The 17,073-nt window shown below is 46.0% G+C and overlaps 1 protein-coding gene across 1 annotated transcript in view; it reads left to right on the forward strand.

Annotated features, from left to right (window-relative positions):
- The first annotated feature begins 623 nt into the window (after nt 1–623).
- The window catches only part of copa (COPI coat complex subunit alpha), a 28,105-nt gene continuing 11,655 nt past the window's right edge, over nt 624–17,073 (forward strand). The window contains exons 1-17 of the mRNA XM_072440211.1: nt 624–844; nt 1,143–1,256; nt 1,374–1,447; nt 2,160–2,240; nt 2,629–2,705; nt 2,799–2,908; nt 7,454–7,563; nt 7,667–7,766; nt 8,254–8,472; nt 9,199–9,349; nt 10,030–10,096; nt 10,189–10,264; nt 10,349–10,431; nt 14,783–15,008; nt 15,109–15,247; nt 16,280–16,442; nt 16,845–16,991. Coding sequence (XP_072296312.1) covers nt 805–844; nt 1,143–1,256; nt 1,374–1,447; nt 2,160–2,240; nt 2,629–2,705; nt 2,799–2,908; nt 7,454–7,563; nt 7,667–7,766; nt 8,254–8,472; nt 9,199–9,349; nt 10,030–10,096; nt 10,189–10,264; nt 10,349–10,431; nt 14,783–15,008; nt 15,109–15,247; nt 16,280–16,442; nt 16,845–16,991 — 1,977 coding nt within the window. The 5' untranslated portion in view covers nt 624–804. The remainder of the gene's footprint in view (nt 845–1,142; nt 1,257–1,373; nt 1,448–2,159; nt 2,241–2,628; nt 2,706–2,798; nt 2,909–7,453; nt 7,564–7,666; nt 7,767–8,253; nt 8,473–9,198; nt 9,350–10,029; nt 10,097–10,188; nt 10,265–10,348; nt 10,432–14,782; nt 15,009–15,108; nt 15,248–16,279; nt 16,443–16,844; nt 16,992–17,073) is intronic.

The raw sequence follows: 17,073 nt of genomic DNA on the forward strand, positions 1-17,073 counted from the left end.
GTGCAATTACTGTCGTGACGCATATTCATGTGCAATTACTGTCGTGATCACATGCAATGGTATTTATTTTATCTTTATTATTTTTCCCCTCCATCCCTTGTTGGGAAATGGGAGGTTTTGTCTATAGTTTTTGTTTATAAGAGATCTTCTACTGAAAGTGTTTTTCAAACTTCCTATAAGTGATCTGTTCTTTTCTTCTGTATCTGCCTCTGTATCTTCCTGCGTTGCAACAATGAAATTTCCCCATGTGTGGACAATAAAGGAATATCTTATCTTATCTTAATGGCGGTCGGCAGCTAAACTGTAAAGGTGCATTTACTGCCACCTACTGTATTCTTTATTCTGTATTCTGTATTCTGTATTCTTTATTCTGTATTCTTTATTCTGTATTCTGTATTCTGTATTCTGTATTCTGTATTCTTTATTCTTTATTCTGTATTCTGTATTCTTTATTCTGTATTCTGTATTCTGTATTCTTTATTCTGTATTCTGTATTCTGTATTCTGTATTCTGTATTCTGTATTCTTTATTCTTTATTCTTTATTGTCCAGACTTCTTCTTCTTCTTCGGTGTTTTAGTAGATTTCCTATTACGTCATCACGTCGCTCTCGTGGCGCTTTCTGCGTCACCAAACCGGAAGTCTGAACCAGCGACGTGTCAGGAAAAGGAGACGCCGCAGAAATAAATGGGCCAAGGAGGACGGGCCGCTTAAATCCTACAAATCTGCGACATTTTTCACATTTACCAAGCAAGCGCGCGGACTCGTTCTCCAGAGGTTTATAAGGAGGAGTTTGCTCCGTGAGGATGTTAACCAAGTTTGAGACCAAATCAGCCCGTGTCAAAGGTAAGACTGCGGCTGATAGCATGTTAGTTAGCATTGGATTTAGCCAAAGATGATCAGCAAAATCACCACCAATCGTCACAATTTTGATATCGATTGTGTGTATTCTTAAGTGCGTGCTGTTTACCTTCTCAACTGTGTGTGAGTCGTTGTATTTTAACTGTCAAAATGCAAAAAAATGTCCAAAAACCTTGCTAGCTAACGAGCACTAGCCACCGCTTTGACCGAATGCAAACGGGATCAACTTTGCGTCGTTTCTGCACTCGAATAGCTGTTTATTGTTCTTTTTGTCTCGTTTTAGGGCTCAGTTTCCACCCCAAAAGGCCATGGGTGCTGGCGAGTTTGCACAACGGGGTCATCCAGCTGTGGGACTACCGGATGTGCACGCTCATCGACAAGTTCGACGAGCACGACGGTGAGTGACGTGGCTCCCACTAAACACACTTAACTCTAATAACACGTGTGTGGTGATAAATGCTTACGTGTGTGTTTACATGTGTGTTTATGTGTGTCTTTATGTGTGTTTGCACAGGGCCCGTGAGAGGAATCGACTTCCATAAGCAGCAGCCTCTCTTTGTGTCCGGAGGAGACGACTACAAAATTAAGGTGAGAGTGAGACGTCATTTACATATTTACTTTTCACCAACTGTCTTTTTATTTTATGTTGTAATAAACTAAAGGGTGCAATGTTCATATATTCAGTGTTTTCTATAGATTCTGCTGAGTCTGTGGTGGGAAACCCATTTCTGTTATATACAAATGTGGGATTATAAATATCACTTATTGCTTCTTTTCAATCTTTAAACAGTTATTTTTTTGAACAGTGTATTCGTTTAGGCTTTTTAAGAAGATGCAACAAGCCATAAGTATTATTGGTCATTTTAGTTTGTTTTAGACTATGGGGGGCCACCATAGTCTCCTTTATTCATGGGAAACGGTGTATAAATATATTTTGCCCAAATGAAGACAGAAGGCTGAAGCAACATATTTAAAAACTCCAGTAGCTTTTTGTGAACATTATCGCATAATCACCCATCTCAATTTTGTCTGGCGCAGTAATCAATATTGCAACAGACTAAATATATCGCAATAACATAATAATAATTTCCTCCATCTGACAAGAATGTACTTGAATGAAAGTGTTGACAATATTTTTATTCATAAATTCTTCTCTATAGTTTTCATTAGCCTTGATATAATCACTTTTGACTCGTACGTTAAGTCTCGAACATATTATTTTCACTATAAGTGCAGTTATCGTGCCGTACTTTGCGTGACAGTCGTTCATATCGTTCCGTGTCTTTTCACTCGTTCTTAGGTGTGGAACTACAAGCTGAGGCGCTGCCTCTTCACTCTCCTCGGCCACTTGGACTACATCCGGACCACCTTCTTTCACCATGTGAGTTCAATGCGCTTAAACATTGACTTATTCTTCTTCTTTGGTGTTTTATTGCGGTTGGTATAAAAATTACCGCCGTCTTCTGTAGTTGTACGTCTTCAAAGCACCTGCTCAACGCCACATTGTCAAAAATAATACATTAAATTAAATGAAGAGAAAAAAAGAGAACCCCCTCCTACTTTACTTAAACAAATGATCAGCATTACTTGGAGGGCGATAAAGACGTACAACTACAGTGGGTGGTGGTAATGTAACACTTGGATACCAACCGCCATAAAACACCACAGAAGAAGAAGCATTACTTTGTCTGCTTGGTTCTAGATCTTAGCTGAAAACACTAGTAAAATGCTAATAGAATATGTGTGTGTGACGGGTGCCATTTTTTCAGGAGTATCCTTGGATCCTCAGCGCCTCAGATGACCAGACCATCCGCATCTGGAACTGGCAGTCCAGGACCTGCGTTTGGTGGGAAACGTCGCTTTTAAACATATGCAAATGTTGAGCAGCTACTGTCGTTCACCCGTTTTGAGCATCACTCTCCTCTTTTTGGCCCCGCAGCGTGCTGACGGGACACAACCACTACGTGATGTGCGCCCAGTTCCACCCGGCCGAGGACCTGGTGGTGTCGGCGTCGCTGGACCAAACCGTGCGGGTGTGGGATATCTCTGGTGAGGGCGGAGCCTGCGGACGGAAGTGCACTGCAAAAAAACACCGCACGAGCTAAAATGACGTGAATTCAAAATGTCTGTCGGAGCAGTTTTGACTAGTGAGGGTTTATTTATTTAACTTATGAATTTAATTATATATTTCTGACCGGTATTTAGCCATTTTGACATTCATAAATAAATGGCAAACCGTTTACCGTATTTTCCGGACTATAAGTTGCACATTTTTTCATAGTTTTGGCCGGTGTGCAACTTATATTTATACTTGTATACTTATACAAGTATACAAGTATACATTTATTATTGTATACTTGTATACTTTTACTCCGGAGCGACTTATATGTGCAACCGCATTTCATACTCCAGTGCAACTTAAATATGTTTTTTTTCTGTCTATTATGCATTTTTTTGGCTGGAAAATACGGTAATTTAGGTATGACGTCACAACTTTCATGCATTAGTCGCACCAGATATTGAATAATAACAATGATAATCACGTGACGGTATTTCATTTGCCTTTTAAAAATGATCTGCCCACGATTTTATATTTTTTAACATTTACACTTAGCTGCCGGATAATTCATCTTGAATTCGTGCTGCGCTGCGTAACTTTCCCGGTGGCTGTTTGTTCCACAGTAGAGCATTAAACTAGCATTAAAAAAAGACAGTAAAATGGATCAAATACATGGAAAACGTGACCTGGTTTTGTCACCTGCTCGTCTCAACGTAGAGCGAGTAAATGCCGTACCGTAGAACATTACAGGAGAAGAATATACCGTATTTTCTGGAGTATAAGTCGCAATAGAGAAGAAAAAAATGTGTACGTCGCACTGGAGTATGAAATGTGGTTGCAAGTGTGAAAATAACAAGTCGCTCTGGAGAATAAGTATAAATATAAGTATAAGTTGTACCCCGGCCAAAACTATGAAAAAAGGTGCAATTTATAATCCGGACAATACGGTAATCTCTCTGAAGACGAGTGGGAAAAGAAAACGGAAAAGTTACACAGTGCAGCTTTTTCAAATCTATAATTAATCAGAAATATCTAAACAAGTCAAATCCATTTGTCACGTCATTTTAATCATTGCAGGTTTTACATTTTTTGCAGTGTAATTTAATGCTGTTTTTTGGGACCAGTGGTAATACTGAGCGGGAACTTTAATTTTCCCGCTCCGTTGTTGTCGAAAGGCCAATCTGCGTGGGCTGTTTGCAGAAATGCCTCTTGTTCGAACCGCAAAACCTTTTAGACTGAAGTATTTTCACTGGAAACTGCTTCCTTCTAAACGTGTGGCGTGGACATAAGAGGCACTTCTGTGTGTTCTGCATGTGCGATCGTAATGTGACTAACAGGATAACAGCGTTAGCTTGTGTGTGTGGTGAAATGTGTTGTTGTTTGTTTAGTTCTGTTGACGTTTCTTTGCACAGAGCATGGTTGCATCCCTTCCCGTCTCCCTATGCACATTAAAATCACCCTCACTCCATTATTATCACCTTATTATAACGAGCATGGCGCCATTTAACCAAACGCTCAATTTTCTTTCTTTTTTTAAACTACGCTGTCATTTTGAACACTCACGCTTGCTAGTTGTGCTTTACTTCAACTTTATTTACGAGCAGGGAAATAAACGGACTAAAATAGGGCCGTGCAGTTACCGCTAATCACGTTTTCACCGATCCAGATTCAGCTTTTTAATCATCTTTTTAATCCAGAGTTCCACAGCCGATCTTCTGTCAGGTTAAAAATAGTTTAACTCAATAAAACATGGCAATTAATATATTGTTGTTTGTTTGTTGTCAGGAAATGAATAATGAAAGTAGTGCTGGGGATCGCAGAGTCCCTCGTGGTTCGATATAAAAACGTCACGATATGGCAGTACATGCAGTAATTGATGTACTGGACGTATTTGGGGAAATATCAACATTTTTAAAGGCACAAATACTTTTTCTGCTAAATCACTGTTTATGAAGCACACTGAATACTTGTATGACACAAACTAGTTTTCCTTCTCGAAATAAGTAACGTGATTGTTGTGCTGCCGTCTTAGTTACGAAAAATATACTAAAAATGCTCATGGCAACAGTTTAACTCAAAATTAAGTTTCAATATTTAGATATATTTTGATATTTCTGCACCCCCCCTGTTTGAAATGTATAGTTGAATATTTTTTTTAATACTAAATTAAATGGGAAAATTTAAGATGAATAAATATGAGAGAAAAATATATTTTGTGTCATATTCTCAAACCCTAATTTAAAATGTATTGGTTAATCACAGCTAATCAATTATTGAAATAATCGCCAACTAATTTAGTTATCGAATAATTGTTAGCTGGTTTATACACAGGTTTTCAAACACGCCATGTGCTGATTTTATGACTCAAATTTAGTCAAAATTGCACAGAAAATATGTAAATTCACTCGTTGGTCCATAAATGTGCTGCACCGTGACCTTCAAACGGCTTCACTTCAGCTTCACCCGAGTCAATCTTAGTAATAAATCTCTTCTTCGTGTGACTTTTACGTTCTCAACAACTAATAGAATAATTGCTAACAACGAAACTAACAAGCAAAATGCACTAAACATTTGTAGAATTTCATTTTTCAGTAACAATATCCAAAAATAGGCATCAAGGACTTAATGTTTTCAATCCCTCTTGCAAAAAAGTATTTTATAGCACGAATACAAACAATACTAACAGTAATATACTAATGTAAAGCTTTGGCATGCGCTCAGAAGCCGTCATAGACTATTTAAGTGAAGTTACTGACTATTTTGGAACGAAAGGGTGCTTTAAATAATTACTAACGAATGTCAACTTTCTCTTAACGTATGTGGTTTGACATTGCACGTACAATACTAAATAATGACTTGTGACAGTTCTTTCCAGTCGTAATAAGTACTCTTCAACACGTTCTAACCCTCGACTCTGCATGTCGACTCACGCTAAAACATTCACACCACTTTAAGAAACTAAATGAACTTCTCTTCATCCAAACACGCCCCATCAGAGCACGCTTTGACCAACCCAGCCACCACTGCCCCATTTGCCGCGCATTTCCCACGTCCACCCCTCCATGCTCCCCCAGAAACATCCACATTCGCTCAAAGGTTCCTAGTTCCCAGCCCTCTTTAAAAAAAAACATCTATATAAATACTGTTGAGCTCATGTTCGCCGCGATCGTTTAAACGGGACGAAACGCAAGCTTTGTTTCCGTTTGTGTCTGGGAAGTGATCGAATCATGGATCATGTGTGATTTATTTATTTATTCATTAACACGTTCAACCCAATCAACGCTGGGACGATGATTATTGGCAGATTCAAACTGAAAGTAAATGAAGCGTGCGTTTCATCCAGTGCGTGTGTTCATGAGTCCAACAGTTCACGGTTTAAAGGTGCAATGTGGACTTTTGTGTTTGGTGACATCTAGTGGTAAAGGAGCTTTTCTTGGAGCGTGTGGACAGCTACGGTAGCCCCGCGGGGACATAAAACAGGAAGTGCACTTATTTGGAGACGCCTTAAGATAACTTTGTTGACGTTTGGCACAAGGGGTGAAAAACTCCTGAAAAACCTGAGAAACTGCCAGAAGAACTTCAAAACGTGCGGCGATAAACTAAATATACATTGTTAGACTTTGCGTTAACGGTTATATGTTTGGTTTGTCGGCGCTAACAATGAGTGACAACTTTAGCTTGAATGTTGAAACCTATTTTGCTGAACTTGGTAAGAACATTCAAGCTCAAAAGTTGAAGCAGGAGTTTAAAAAAAAAAAAATGTTATAAAGCTGCGCTAGTTGCCGAAGGAATATTATATTTGAATAATGTTGTGCCTAAATGCTCATTTATGCTTCTGTCATTCAGTCCGTATGTAGTTTGTATGTTTAGTTCATGAGCCATAGTAGCAGAGCTGTGCATGTGCTGACCACTGGGGGCAGTAGTGTGTTAAGATGGTGACAAGAACAAGTTGCAAAACGAAGTAAATATTTTCCAGACTTGCCTTCTTGGCTCTTTTCCAACAGATGCGCTCTCCATGTTTGTTTTCTAGTTGTTGTTTTTCCGTCATGTAGGTTCCCCACTGGTGGTCATGTAACAGAACACAGCCTCAACATTAGAAACGGTTGGAAATATAAATGAAACTGTGGTAACTACGCTTAGAACGCGCAGAGCTGTTCACGTTACAGAAAATCAGATGCCCCGCTTTTAAATGAAAATGGACTATAATGTCTGAATATTGCATCAAACTGTAATGCAACGCAACATTTCTAGCTCTATGATGACATTATATATTGAGAATGTATCAGTTTACAGACTCAAATGCATGTCCCAAACGTCCTACAGGAGCAGCCACAGTGTCTACTAAGAACAGTTCACACTTTTGCCACAAGATGTCACCAGAAACCACACACTGCACCTTTTTAAAACCTGTGTAGCATCTGAACGGTGCTCAATGTCTTGTGTACATCCGTTCCTCCCTCTTGAGTGTGTCGCGACTGTGTGTAACGGTCAAACGCGTCCCCCGCCGGCACGCGCTGCTCTAATGTCGGTTCCAGGTTTGAGGAAGAAGAACTTGTCTCCCGGCGCCGTGGAGACCGAGGTGCGAGGGCTCTCCGGCGTGGATCTGTTCGGAGCCTCGGACGCCGTGGTCAAACACGTGCTGGAGGTGAGCGGCTTTAAACGTCACGCTAAACGCCTCGATGTTCGGATACAACGGCGCGCGTGTTGAGGTCGCGAGCGCAGAAATGAAGGTGTGATTGTCTGTTCAGGGTCACGATCGCGGAGTGAACTGGGCGGCCTTCCATCCCACCATGCCCCTGATCGTCTCTGGGGCCGACGACAGGCAGGTCAAAATCTGGAGGATGAACGGTGAGGGAAACATCTGTTGTTCCAAGTCAAGTTTAAACGGTCTTGAAGAAGAAAATACACTGTCTGCTTGTTTTTGTCAATATATACATGTATGATTTTGATTTTGAAGCCAATTTTATGCTTTTGAGCCCTGTTTTTCTCATAAATCTTGAATCAGATGCGGTCCAATCTTTAGCTCTAGATTATTCGTCTATTTATCAAGTTATTAAGCTTTATTTAACCAGGTCAAAACACTATTTTCTGTAGCACACACTAAAAAAACATTCCCACATACAAAAAAACACATGGAAGAGATTAAATTAGAAGATTAAAGTAGAACCCCTTAAAGAAACCGGCTCACAAAGTTGTTGTTTTTTCCACCTTTAGTCTCGGTTTTGACGCTCCCATGATATTTTGCATTATTATTATTACGTATTGTGTTCAAAAATAACCACATGAACTTTGATTCGTGCTGTGCAAAGCCTAAACTGTCCCCTTCTCGCTCCAGAGTCCAAGGCGTGGGAGCTGGACACGTGCCGCGGTCACTACAACAACGTCTCCTGCGCCGTTTTCCACCCGCGGCAGGAGCTGATTCTGTCCAACTCCGAGGACAAGAGCATCCGCGTCTGGGACATGTCCAAAAGGACCGGCGTCCAGACCTTCAGGAGGGACCACGACCGGTTCTGGGTCCTGGGGGCTCATCCCAACCTCAACCTGTTCGCTGCGGGTAAGAAACCACAACGAGGCCATTATTAAGTTATTACATTGATGCACTCGGCGATTCAAAGGCCCAACTCTATCTTATTAAACCGAAGTGATGCAGAAGTGAACAAACCAGGGACGGAATCCTGACACCACGGTAAAATGCTCCCTCTAAAATGACCTGACGCCCTCTGAAATGACCCGACTGCCCTCTGAAATGACCTGAAATGACCCGACGCCACGGTAAAATGACGCCACGGTAAAATGACCCGACGCCCTCTAAAATGACCCGACTCCCTCTGAAATGACCCGACTGCCCTCTGAAATGACCCGACGCCACGGTAAAATGACGCCACGGTAAAATGACCCGACGCCACGGTAAAATGACCCGACGCCACGGTAAAATGACCCGACTCCCTCTAAAATGACCCGACTCCCTCTAGAATGACCTGACTCCCTCTTAAATGACCCTCTAAAATGACCTCTGACCCCTCTAAAATGACCTGACCCACTCTAAAATGACCTGACCCACTCTAAAATGACCTGACCCCCCCTCTGTGGAGTTTGGACAGGTCAATACACTGAGAAGAAGCTCATTAAGGTGTTATTTTGAGTAAATTACCTAAAACAGCCTGGGCCTGGATACTGGGCTGTTATTGGCTGAAGTCCTTAACGTGATTAAAAATGTCAGTTTTACTATTTCAATACACACCCGGGGGAATACTTTAGCTGCACGTTTTCTCCTGCTCAGGTCATGACAGTGGGATGATCGTGTTCAAACTGGAGCGTGAGCGTCCGGCCTACGCCGTCTACGGAAACATGCTTTACTATGTCAAAGACCGATTCCTCCGACAACTCGACTTCAACAGCAGCAAAGACACCGCCGTCATGCAGCTGCGCAGGTGAGAGACTGAGGCCCGGCGGCCTGGGGCCTGGAACCTTGTGAACCAGGGTCTAAACTATTTACTATTTCAATTTGAACATAAATCATTGGTGGAAATTACAGAAGCATTGAAGTGAAAATTGTAGTACATTTTACTTCACTACATTTGAGACCAAGTATCTGTACTTTCTACTCCACTACACTTTTAACTGAAAAGTATTCATTGTCATGTCATCGTCGGCAGGTTTATGGTAACATACTTTTTTAATCGGGTACTTTTACGTAAAGACCCAGTATGTAACTTTTTAACTAAAACATAGAGTCAAATAAAAGCAATTTTCTGTTTTTATTGCACTTCAAAAAAACTTGCGTTCTAACTGCGAATGAGTTGCCTCTCCACAGACCTGACTCATACGTGTCCTGGAATCTCCTCTTGCTCGTTTCCATGGAAATGTTGTTCCTTTAGCTTTAAAAAACCTTAGTCTGGCACAAAGCTCTAACGTGATGGAGAAAGTTCAGAAGTATGATTTTCTCTTTCTATTTCCATGGAATCGACGCCGTGCCACCTCAGGAAAGTGACGCACTGTTGCTTTAAGTCTTAAGTTTAAGTTATTGAGTACTTCTTCCACCAGTCCATGCCATGAGTGTGTAATTCTGTGCTGTTTTTAGTCCGTGCGCTGAAAGCTTTTCTCTCCTCAGCGGGTCCAAGTTCCCCGTGTTCAGCATGTCCTATAATCCTGCCGAGAACGCCGTGCTCCTCTGCACCGTAAGCAAACACTTTAAAAAAATCGGCGCGGCCTCTTGACTGTTTTTGGACGCCGTAGAGTTGTAATACCCCTTCACCTTTTTGTCCCGCAGAGAGCGACGAATCTGGAAAACAGCACTTACGACTTGTACTCCATCCCCAAAGAGAGTGACTCGCAGAACCCCGACGGTAAGAACTCCATCCGCTGTTTTTCCATTTTGAATTTGTTTTTTCGGTCGCAGGTGTCGCCAACTGTGTTCTGTCCGTTTGCAGCTCCGGAGGGGAAAAGGTCCTCGGGTCTCACCGCGGTGTGGGTCGCCAGGAACAGGTTCGCCGTCCTGGATCGTATGCACTCGGTAAATGTCACACAACTGCGGCGATTTAAATGCATTTCAATGTTCAGTTTGTTTTATTTTACAGTGCCAGTGTGGGTGGGGTTGCCACGATTATTCGGTTAATCAATAATCGTGATTGTTTAGGTCACGTTATAATTGCAATAGCCAAAAAATAATAATCGTGACAGTTTTAGAAGCAGAATGAAGTGTTTTTAGTCAAAAAAATAGACCTAAATTTGAAAGAACTTAAAAATATCTGTCTGTTTTTGTCACATTTTACTTTTTGTCTGACTAAGAAAGTTATATTTGTGTTAGACCACGGGAATCTCGGAGTCTCGATAATCGTGAATAATCGTTAAATTGTCCATCCATCCATCTTCTGCCGCTTTATCCGGGGCCGGGTCGCGGGGGCAGCAGTCTGAGCAGGGACTCCCAGACTTCCTTCTCCCCAGACACTTCCTCTAACTCCTCCGGGGGGATCCCGAGGCGTTCCCAGGCCAGCCGAGAGACATAGTCTCTCCAGCGTGTCCTGGGTCTTCCCCGGGGCCTCTTCCCGGTGGGACATGCCTGAAACACCTCCCGAGGGAGGCGCCCAGGAGGCATCCGAAACAGATGCCCGAGCCACCTCAGCTGGCTCCTCTCGACGTGGAGGAGCAGCGGCTCTACTCCGAGCTCCCCCCGTGTGGCCGAGCTCCTCACCTTATCTCTAAGGGAGCGCCCAGCCACACGGCGGAGGAAACTCATTTCGACCGCTTGTATCCGCGATCTTGTTCTTTCGGTCACTACCCAAAGCTCATGACCATAGGTGAGGGTAGGAACGTAGACCGACCGGTAAATAGAGAGCTTTGCCTTTCGGCTCAGCTCCTTCTTCACCACAACGGTCCGATGCAGCGACTGCATCACTGCAGCCGCTGGACCGATCCGCCTGTCGATCTCACGCTCCATCCTTCCCTCACTCGTGAACAAGACCCCGAGATACTTGAACTCCTCCACTTGGGGCAAGGACTCCCCACCCACCTGGAGAGGGCAAGCCACCTTTTTCCGGTCGAGAACCATGGCCTCGGATTTGGAGGTGCTGATTCTCATCCCAGCCGCTTCACACTCGGCTGCAAACCGTCCCAGTGCAGCTGCAGGTCCGGGTTTGATGGAGCCATCAGGACAACATCGTCTGCAAACAGCAGAGATGAGATCCTGTGGTCCCCAAACCGGACACCCTCCGACCCCCGACTGCGCCTAGAAATTCTGTCCATAAAAATTATGAACAGAACCGGTGACAAAGGGCAGCCCTGGCGGAGTCCAACATGCACTGGGAACAGGTCTGACTTACTGCCGGCAATGCGAACACAGCTCCTGCTCCGGTCATACATGGACCGGACAGCCCTGAGCAAAGGGCCCCGGACCCCGTACTCCCGGAGCACCCCCCAAAGGACACCCCGAGGGACACGGTCGAAAGCCTTCTCCAGATCCACAAAACACATATGGACAGGTTGGGCAAACTCCCATGAACCCTCGAGCACCCGATGGAGGGTATAGAGCTGGTCCAGTGTTCCACTCTGCTCCTCCTGAATCCGAGGTTCGACTATCGGTCGGATTCTCCTCTCCAGTACCTTGGAATAGACCTTACCCGGGAGGCTGAGGAGTGTGATCCCTCTGTAGTTGGAACACACCCTCCGGTCCCCCTTCTTGAACAGAGGGACCACCACCCTGGTCTGCCAGTCCAGAGGCACGGTCCCCGAACGCCACGCGATGTTGCAGAGACGTGTCAACCAAGACAGTCCTACAACATCCAGATACTTTAGGTACTCAGGGCGGATCTCATCCACCCCCGGAGCCCTGCCACCGAGGAGTTTGCGAACAACCTCAGTGACTTCAGCTTGGGTGATGGATGAGCCAGCCACCGAGTCCCCGGTCTCCACTTCCTCTTCGGAAGACGTGACTGAGGGATTAAGGAGATCCTCAAAGTATTCCTTCCACCGTCCGACGACATCCCCAGTTGAGGTCAGCAGGCCTCCACCCGCACCGTAAACGGTGTTGGTGAGACACTGCTTCCCCCTCCTGAGGCGCCGGACGGTTTGCCAGAATTTCTTTGGTGCCGACCGATAGTCCTCCTCCATGGCCTCCCCGAACTCCTCCCAGGCCCGGGTTTTTGCCTCTGCGACAGCACGAGCCGCGGCTCGCTTGGCCTGCCGATACCCGTCGATGGCCTCCGGAGACCTACAAGCCAGAGTGGCCTGATAGGCCTCCTTCTTCAGTCTGACGGCATCCCTTACTTCCGGTGTCCACCACCGGGTTCGGGGGTTGCCGCCACGACAGGCACCGGAGACCTTGCGACCACAGCTCCGAGCAGCCGCATCAACAATGGAGGCGGAGAACATGGTCCACTCGGACTCAATGTCCCCAGCCTCCCCCGGGACATGGGAGAAGCTCTCCCGGAGGTGCGAGTTGAATACCCTACTGACAGAGGGCTCCACTAGACGTTCCCAACAGACCCTCACAATGCGCTTGGGTCTGCCAAGTCTGTCCGGCTTCCTCCTCCGCCAGCGGATCCAACTCACCACCAGGTGGTGATCGGTTGACAACTCTGCCCCTCTCTTCACCCGAGTGTCCAAGACACGCGGCCGGAGGTCAGATGACACGACAACAAAGTCTATCATTGACCTCCGGCCTAGGGTGTCCTGGTGCCATGTGCACTGATGAACACCCTTGTGCTTGAACATGGTGTTCGTTATGGACAATCTGTGGCTAGCACAGAAGTCCAATAACTGAACACCGCTCGGGTTCAGATCGTGGAAGCCGTTCTTCCCGATCACCCCTCTCCAGGTGTCACTGTCATTGCCCACGTGGGCGTTGAAGTCCCCCAGTAGAACAACGGAGTCCCCGGTCGGTGCACTGTCCAGTACCCCTCCCAAGGACTCCAAGAAGGCCGGGTACTCTGCACTGCTGTTCGGCCCGTAGGCCGCCACAACAGTGAGAGACCTGTCCCCCACCCGAAGGCGGAGGGACGCGACCCTCTCGTTCACCGGGGTAAACTCCAACACGTGGCGGCTGAGCTGAGGGGCTATCAGCAAGCCCACACCAGCCCGCCGCCTCTCCCCGCGGGCAACACCAGAGAAGTGGAGCGTCCAGCCCCTCTCGAGGAGATGGGTTCCAGAGCCCAAACTGTGCGTGGAGGTGAGGCCGACTATATCTAGTCGGTATCGCTCAACCTCCCGCACAAGCTCAGGCTCTTTCCCCCCCAGCGAGGTGACATTCCATGTCCCCAGAGTTAGTCTCTGTGTCTGGAGATCTGGTCGCCGAGGCCCCTGCCGTCGACTGCCGCCCAGATCTCTCTGCACCGGCCCCTTATGGATCCTCATGCGGGTGGTGGGCCCACGGGAGGCCGGCCCCACGTCGCTCTTTCGGGCTGTGCCCGGCCGGGCCCCGTGGGGTAAGACCCGGCCACCAGGCGCTCGCCATGGAGCACCCATCCCAGGCCTGGCTCCAGGATGGGGCCCCGGTGACGCCGATCCGGGCGACGTAAACGGCCTTGTTCGTGTCGTCGTCATAAGAGGCTTCTGAACCGATCTTTGTCTGACCCGTCACCTAGGACCTGTTTGCCTTGGGAGACCCTACCAGGGGCATGAAGCCCCCGACAACATAGCTCCCGGGATCATTCGGGCACTCAAACCCCTCCACCACGTTAAGGTGTCGGTTCAAGGAGAGCGATCGTTAAATTGTGATTTATTATTTTTCTCACAATATTTGAAACACTAACATTTGATATCGTGACATCCAAGTGTTGGAATAAATGTCATCAAAATAGTTGTTTCCTTTGGGTTTTATGATGTATAAACCATCATAGCTCTGCCTCAGTCTCTCAAAAGTATAATGTTTCAAGAGTTGTTGAGGTTGAACATTGTTTGGTTGTTGTTGTTGACTAAAGACACGTGCCGGTAAATAGATTTCAAAACTATGTCAGTGCGTCCCCTTTTTCCACATTTCCACAGCTTCATTCCAAAATTAAGTGTATTATTTGCCTCAAAGTTCTACAAACGACGCCCCACAAAGACGTGACAGAAGGTCGTTTAAATTCTACGCAAACTTCACTGAAAACGCAACAAGATTATCGCACATTACCAGTGCTTTTTCATAGTAAACTACAGTAAACCCAGTGTATTTATCTGTAAAACGGCACATTAAACTGTTAAATTCCAAATCTCAAACTCCTTGCTTCGGTGGTCCTCACAAATAATGATAATCCCAATGAAATAGTCGGTCGCTTATTAAAGATTTGGTCGATTCATTGAGTAAACGAGTACCTGCCGTTGTGGTATTCGGCGCTCTTCTGTCGTTCCTCACCGTGCCTCCTCCTCCTCCTCCTCGTCCGCCGCAGCTGCTGATCAAGAACCTGAAGAACGAGATCGTGAAGAAGGTCCAGGTCCCGTCGTGCGAGGAGATCTTCTACGCCGGAACCGGCTCCCTGCTGCTCCGCGACGCCGACGGGGTCACGCTGTTCGACGTCCAGCAGAAGCGCTCGCTCGCCACCGTCAAGATCGCCAAAGTCAAGTACGTGGTGTGGAGCGCCGACACCAGCCATGTGGCCCTGCTCGCCAAGCACGGTGAGACGAGACGACGGAGCTTAGACTGAAACGTACTCTTAGCAGCGCAGATGATGTGAAGTGTCCTCTCTTCTTCTTCTTCTTCTTTTTCGTCCCGCAGCGATCATGATCTGCAACCGGAAGCTGGAGAGCCTGTGCAACATCCACGAGAACATCCGGGTGAAGAGCGGCGCCTGGGACGAGAGCGGCGTTTTCATCTACACCACCTCCAACCACATCAAATACGCCCTCACCTCCGGGTAAGACGAGGGTTTAGGAATGCTACCGCGGAAAGGACGAGTCGGCCGTGGTTCAGCGAGATTTATTGGCTTTAGTCGGCTCGAAAACTGACAAAAATAAAGAACAGATGCTCCCCAGAAGCTCAAACAGGAGGAGGGACTGAAATATTAGACCTTTATCAAAGTCATTTTGATGGTAGATACTCACAAATGTAAAATGTGAAGGGAAAAGCTTGTGCGAATGGACTTAATTGCGTAAAAAGCACAAGTTAATCACTGTTAACACTTCTTTACGACAGCCAGACCGCACACAGGCAAAAACCATCTTTAGAAGTTCTATTTCATCATCACTCTAATTTTCATTGTCAATCCCAGCAAGCTATACATCATTTTAAAGATTATTCTCTCAACAAAACGAATATGTCATTGATTTACATTGCTTATTGGGGCTTATTACTCAATTACCAATAGTTTGTGATAGAGTCTCAACGTTTCATAGCACGTTTCTTACCTGTATTGCGGTTGTGAGACTCGACGAAGTTCAATACATCTGTAGCTGTTCTCATTCTGTCCTGATTTAGTCGGCTCGAAAACGGACAGAAATGAAGAACAGATGCTCCCCAGAAGCTCAAACAGGAGGAGGGACTGAAATATTAGACGGTTATTGAAGTCATTTCGGTGGCAGATACTCACAAATGTAAAATGTGAAGGGAAAAGCTTGTGTGAATAGACTTAATTGTGTAAAAAGCACAAGTTAATCACTGTTAAAAATATGTCAACGGCTCATTTTGTGTTACTGGCGATGAGAGCGACGTGTCTGAACCCCGGATGGCGTTGAACGATCGGTTTGGGGCATGAAAGTTGTACGACGGAATCACGTAGATAATATGGGAGGGTCTGTGCTGGGTCGTTGCGTGGGGAGAACATGCAAACTCCACTCAGAGAGCCTTTAGTCCCTGGAGAGATTGTCGTTTTGGGTCCGTTGAATGATTCCCGATCGATGCTCTTCGGCGTAGACCCCCGTGAAGTCTTTGTGCGCTCTCTTTCCTCCAGCGACCACGGCATCATCCGGACCCTGGACCTGCCCATCTACGTGACCCGCGTCCGGGGCAACAGCGTCTACTGTTTGGACCGCGAGTGTCGCCCGCGGGTCCTCACCATCGACCCCACCGAGTACCGCTTCAAACTGGCCCTGGTCAACCGCAAGTACGACGAGGTCAGTGTTATCGGCGCGGACGCTTTTTGATCTCGGTCGGTCTTTGTTTTCACCGGCCATTGAAACAGAAGTATTATTGTCGTCTAATCCTTTAAGTTTAATTCTGTCTATTCTGCCAACAATAGTATGGTCTTAACTAAAGAGAGAGAAGAATAAGAATGAACACGGCCATTTATATCTCACTAAAATGTAAAGGGTTAGACGTAAAACTTTGGCAGCAGCGTTGGAACAAAAGAAGTAGCGTTTGTCTGCTCGTCCGAGGGGAAGGATAGAGACCAATAACTGCAGTCTTTAGCTAAAAAAACACTTTGGGCACATATACGAGGCACCAATAGCACTGTAAGAAGGTTAAAAGTTGACTTTGCGTGACACAGGACCTTTAACCTCTGTAAAACGTTCCAGGTGCTCCACATGGTGCGCAACGCCAAGCTGGTAGGCCAGTCGATCATCGCGTACCTGCAGAAGAAGGGCTACCCCGAGGTGGCGCTGCACTTCGTCAAAGATGAGAAGACTCGCTTCAGTCTGGCGCTGGAGTGCGGAAACATCGAGGTGAGCGGCCCGCGTCTCAGCTCTGCGCCGTAACCCGGGCCACGTGTGCGGGTTCCCTGGGTTCTCGTGGGAGTTCCTGATG

The sequence above is a fragment of the Eucyclogobius newberryi genome, unplaced genomic scaffold (genome assembly GCF_026437365.1).
Source record: "Eucyclogobius newberryi isolate DKJ021-1_F unplaced genomic scaffold, fEucNew1.0.hap1 SCAF_115, whole genome shotgun sequence".
Taxonomy (NCBI): domain Eukaryota; kingdom Metazoa; phylum Chordata; class Actinopteri; order Gobiiformes; family Gobiidae; genus Eucyclogobius; species Eucyclogobius newberryi.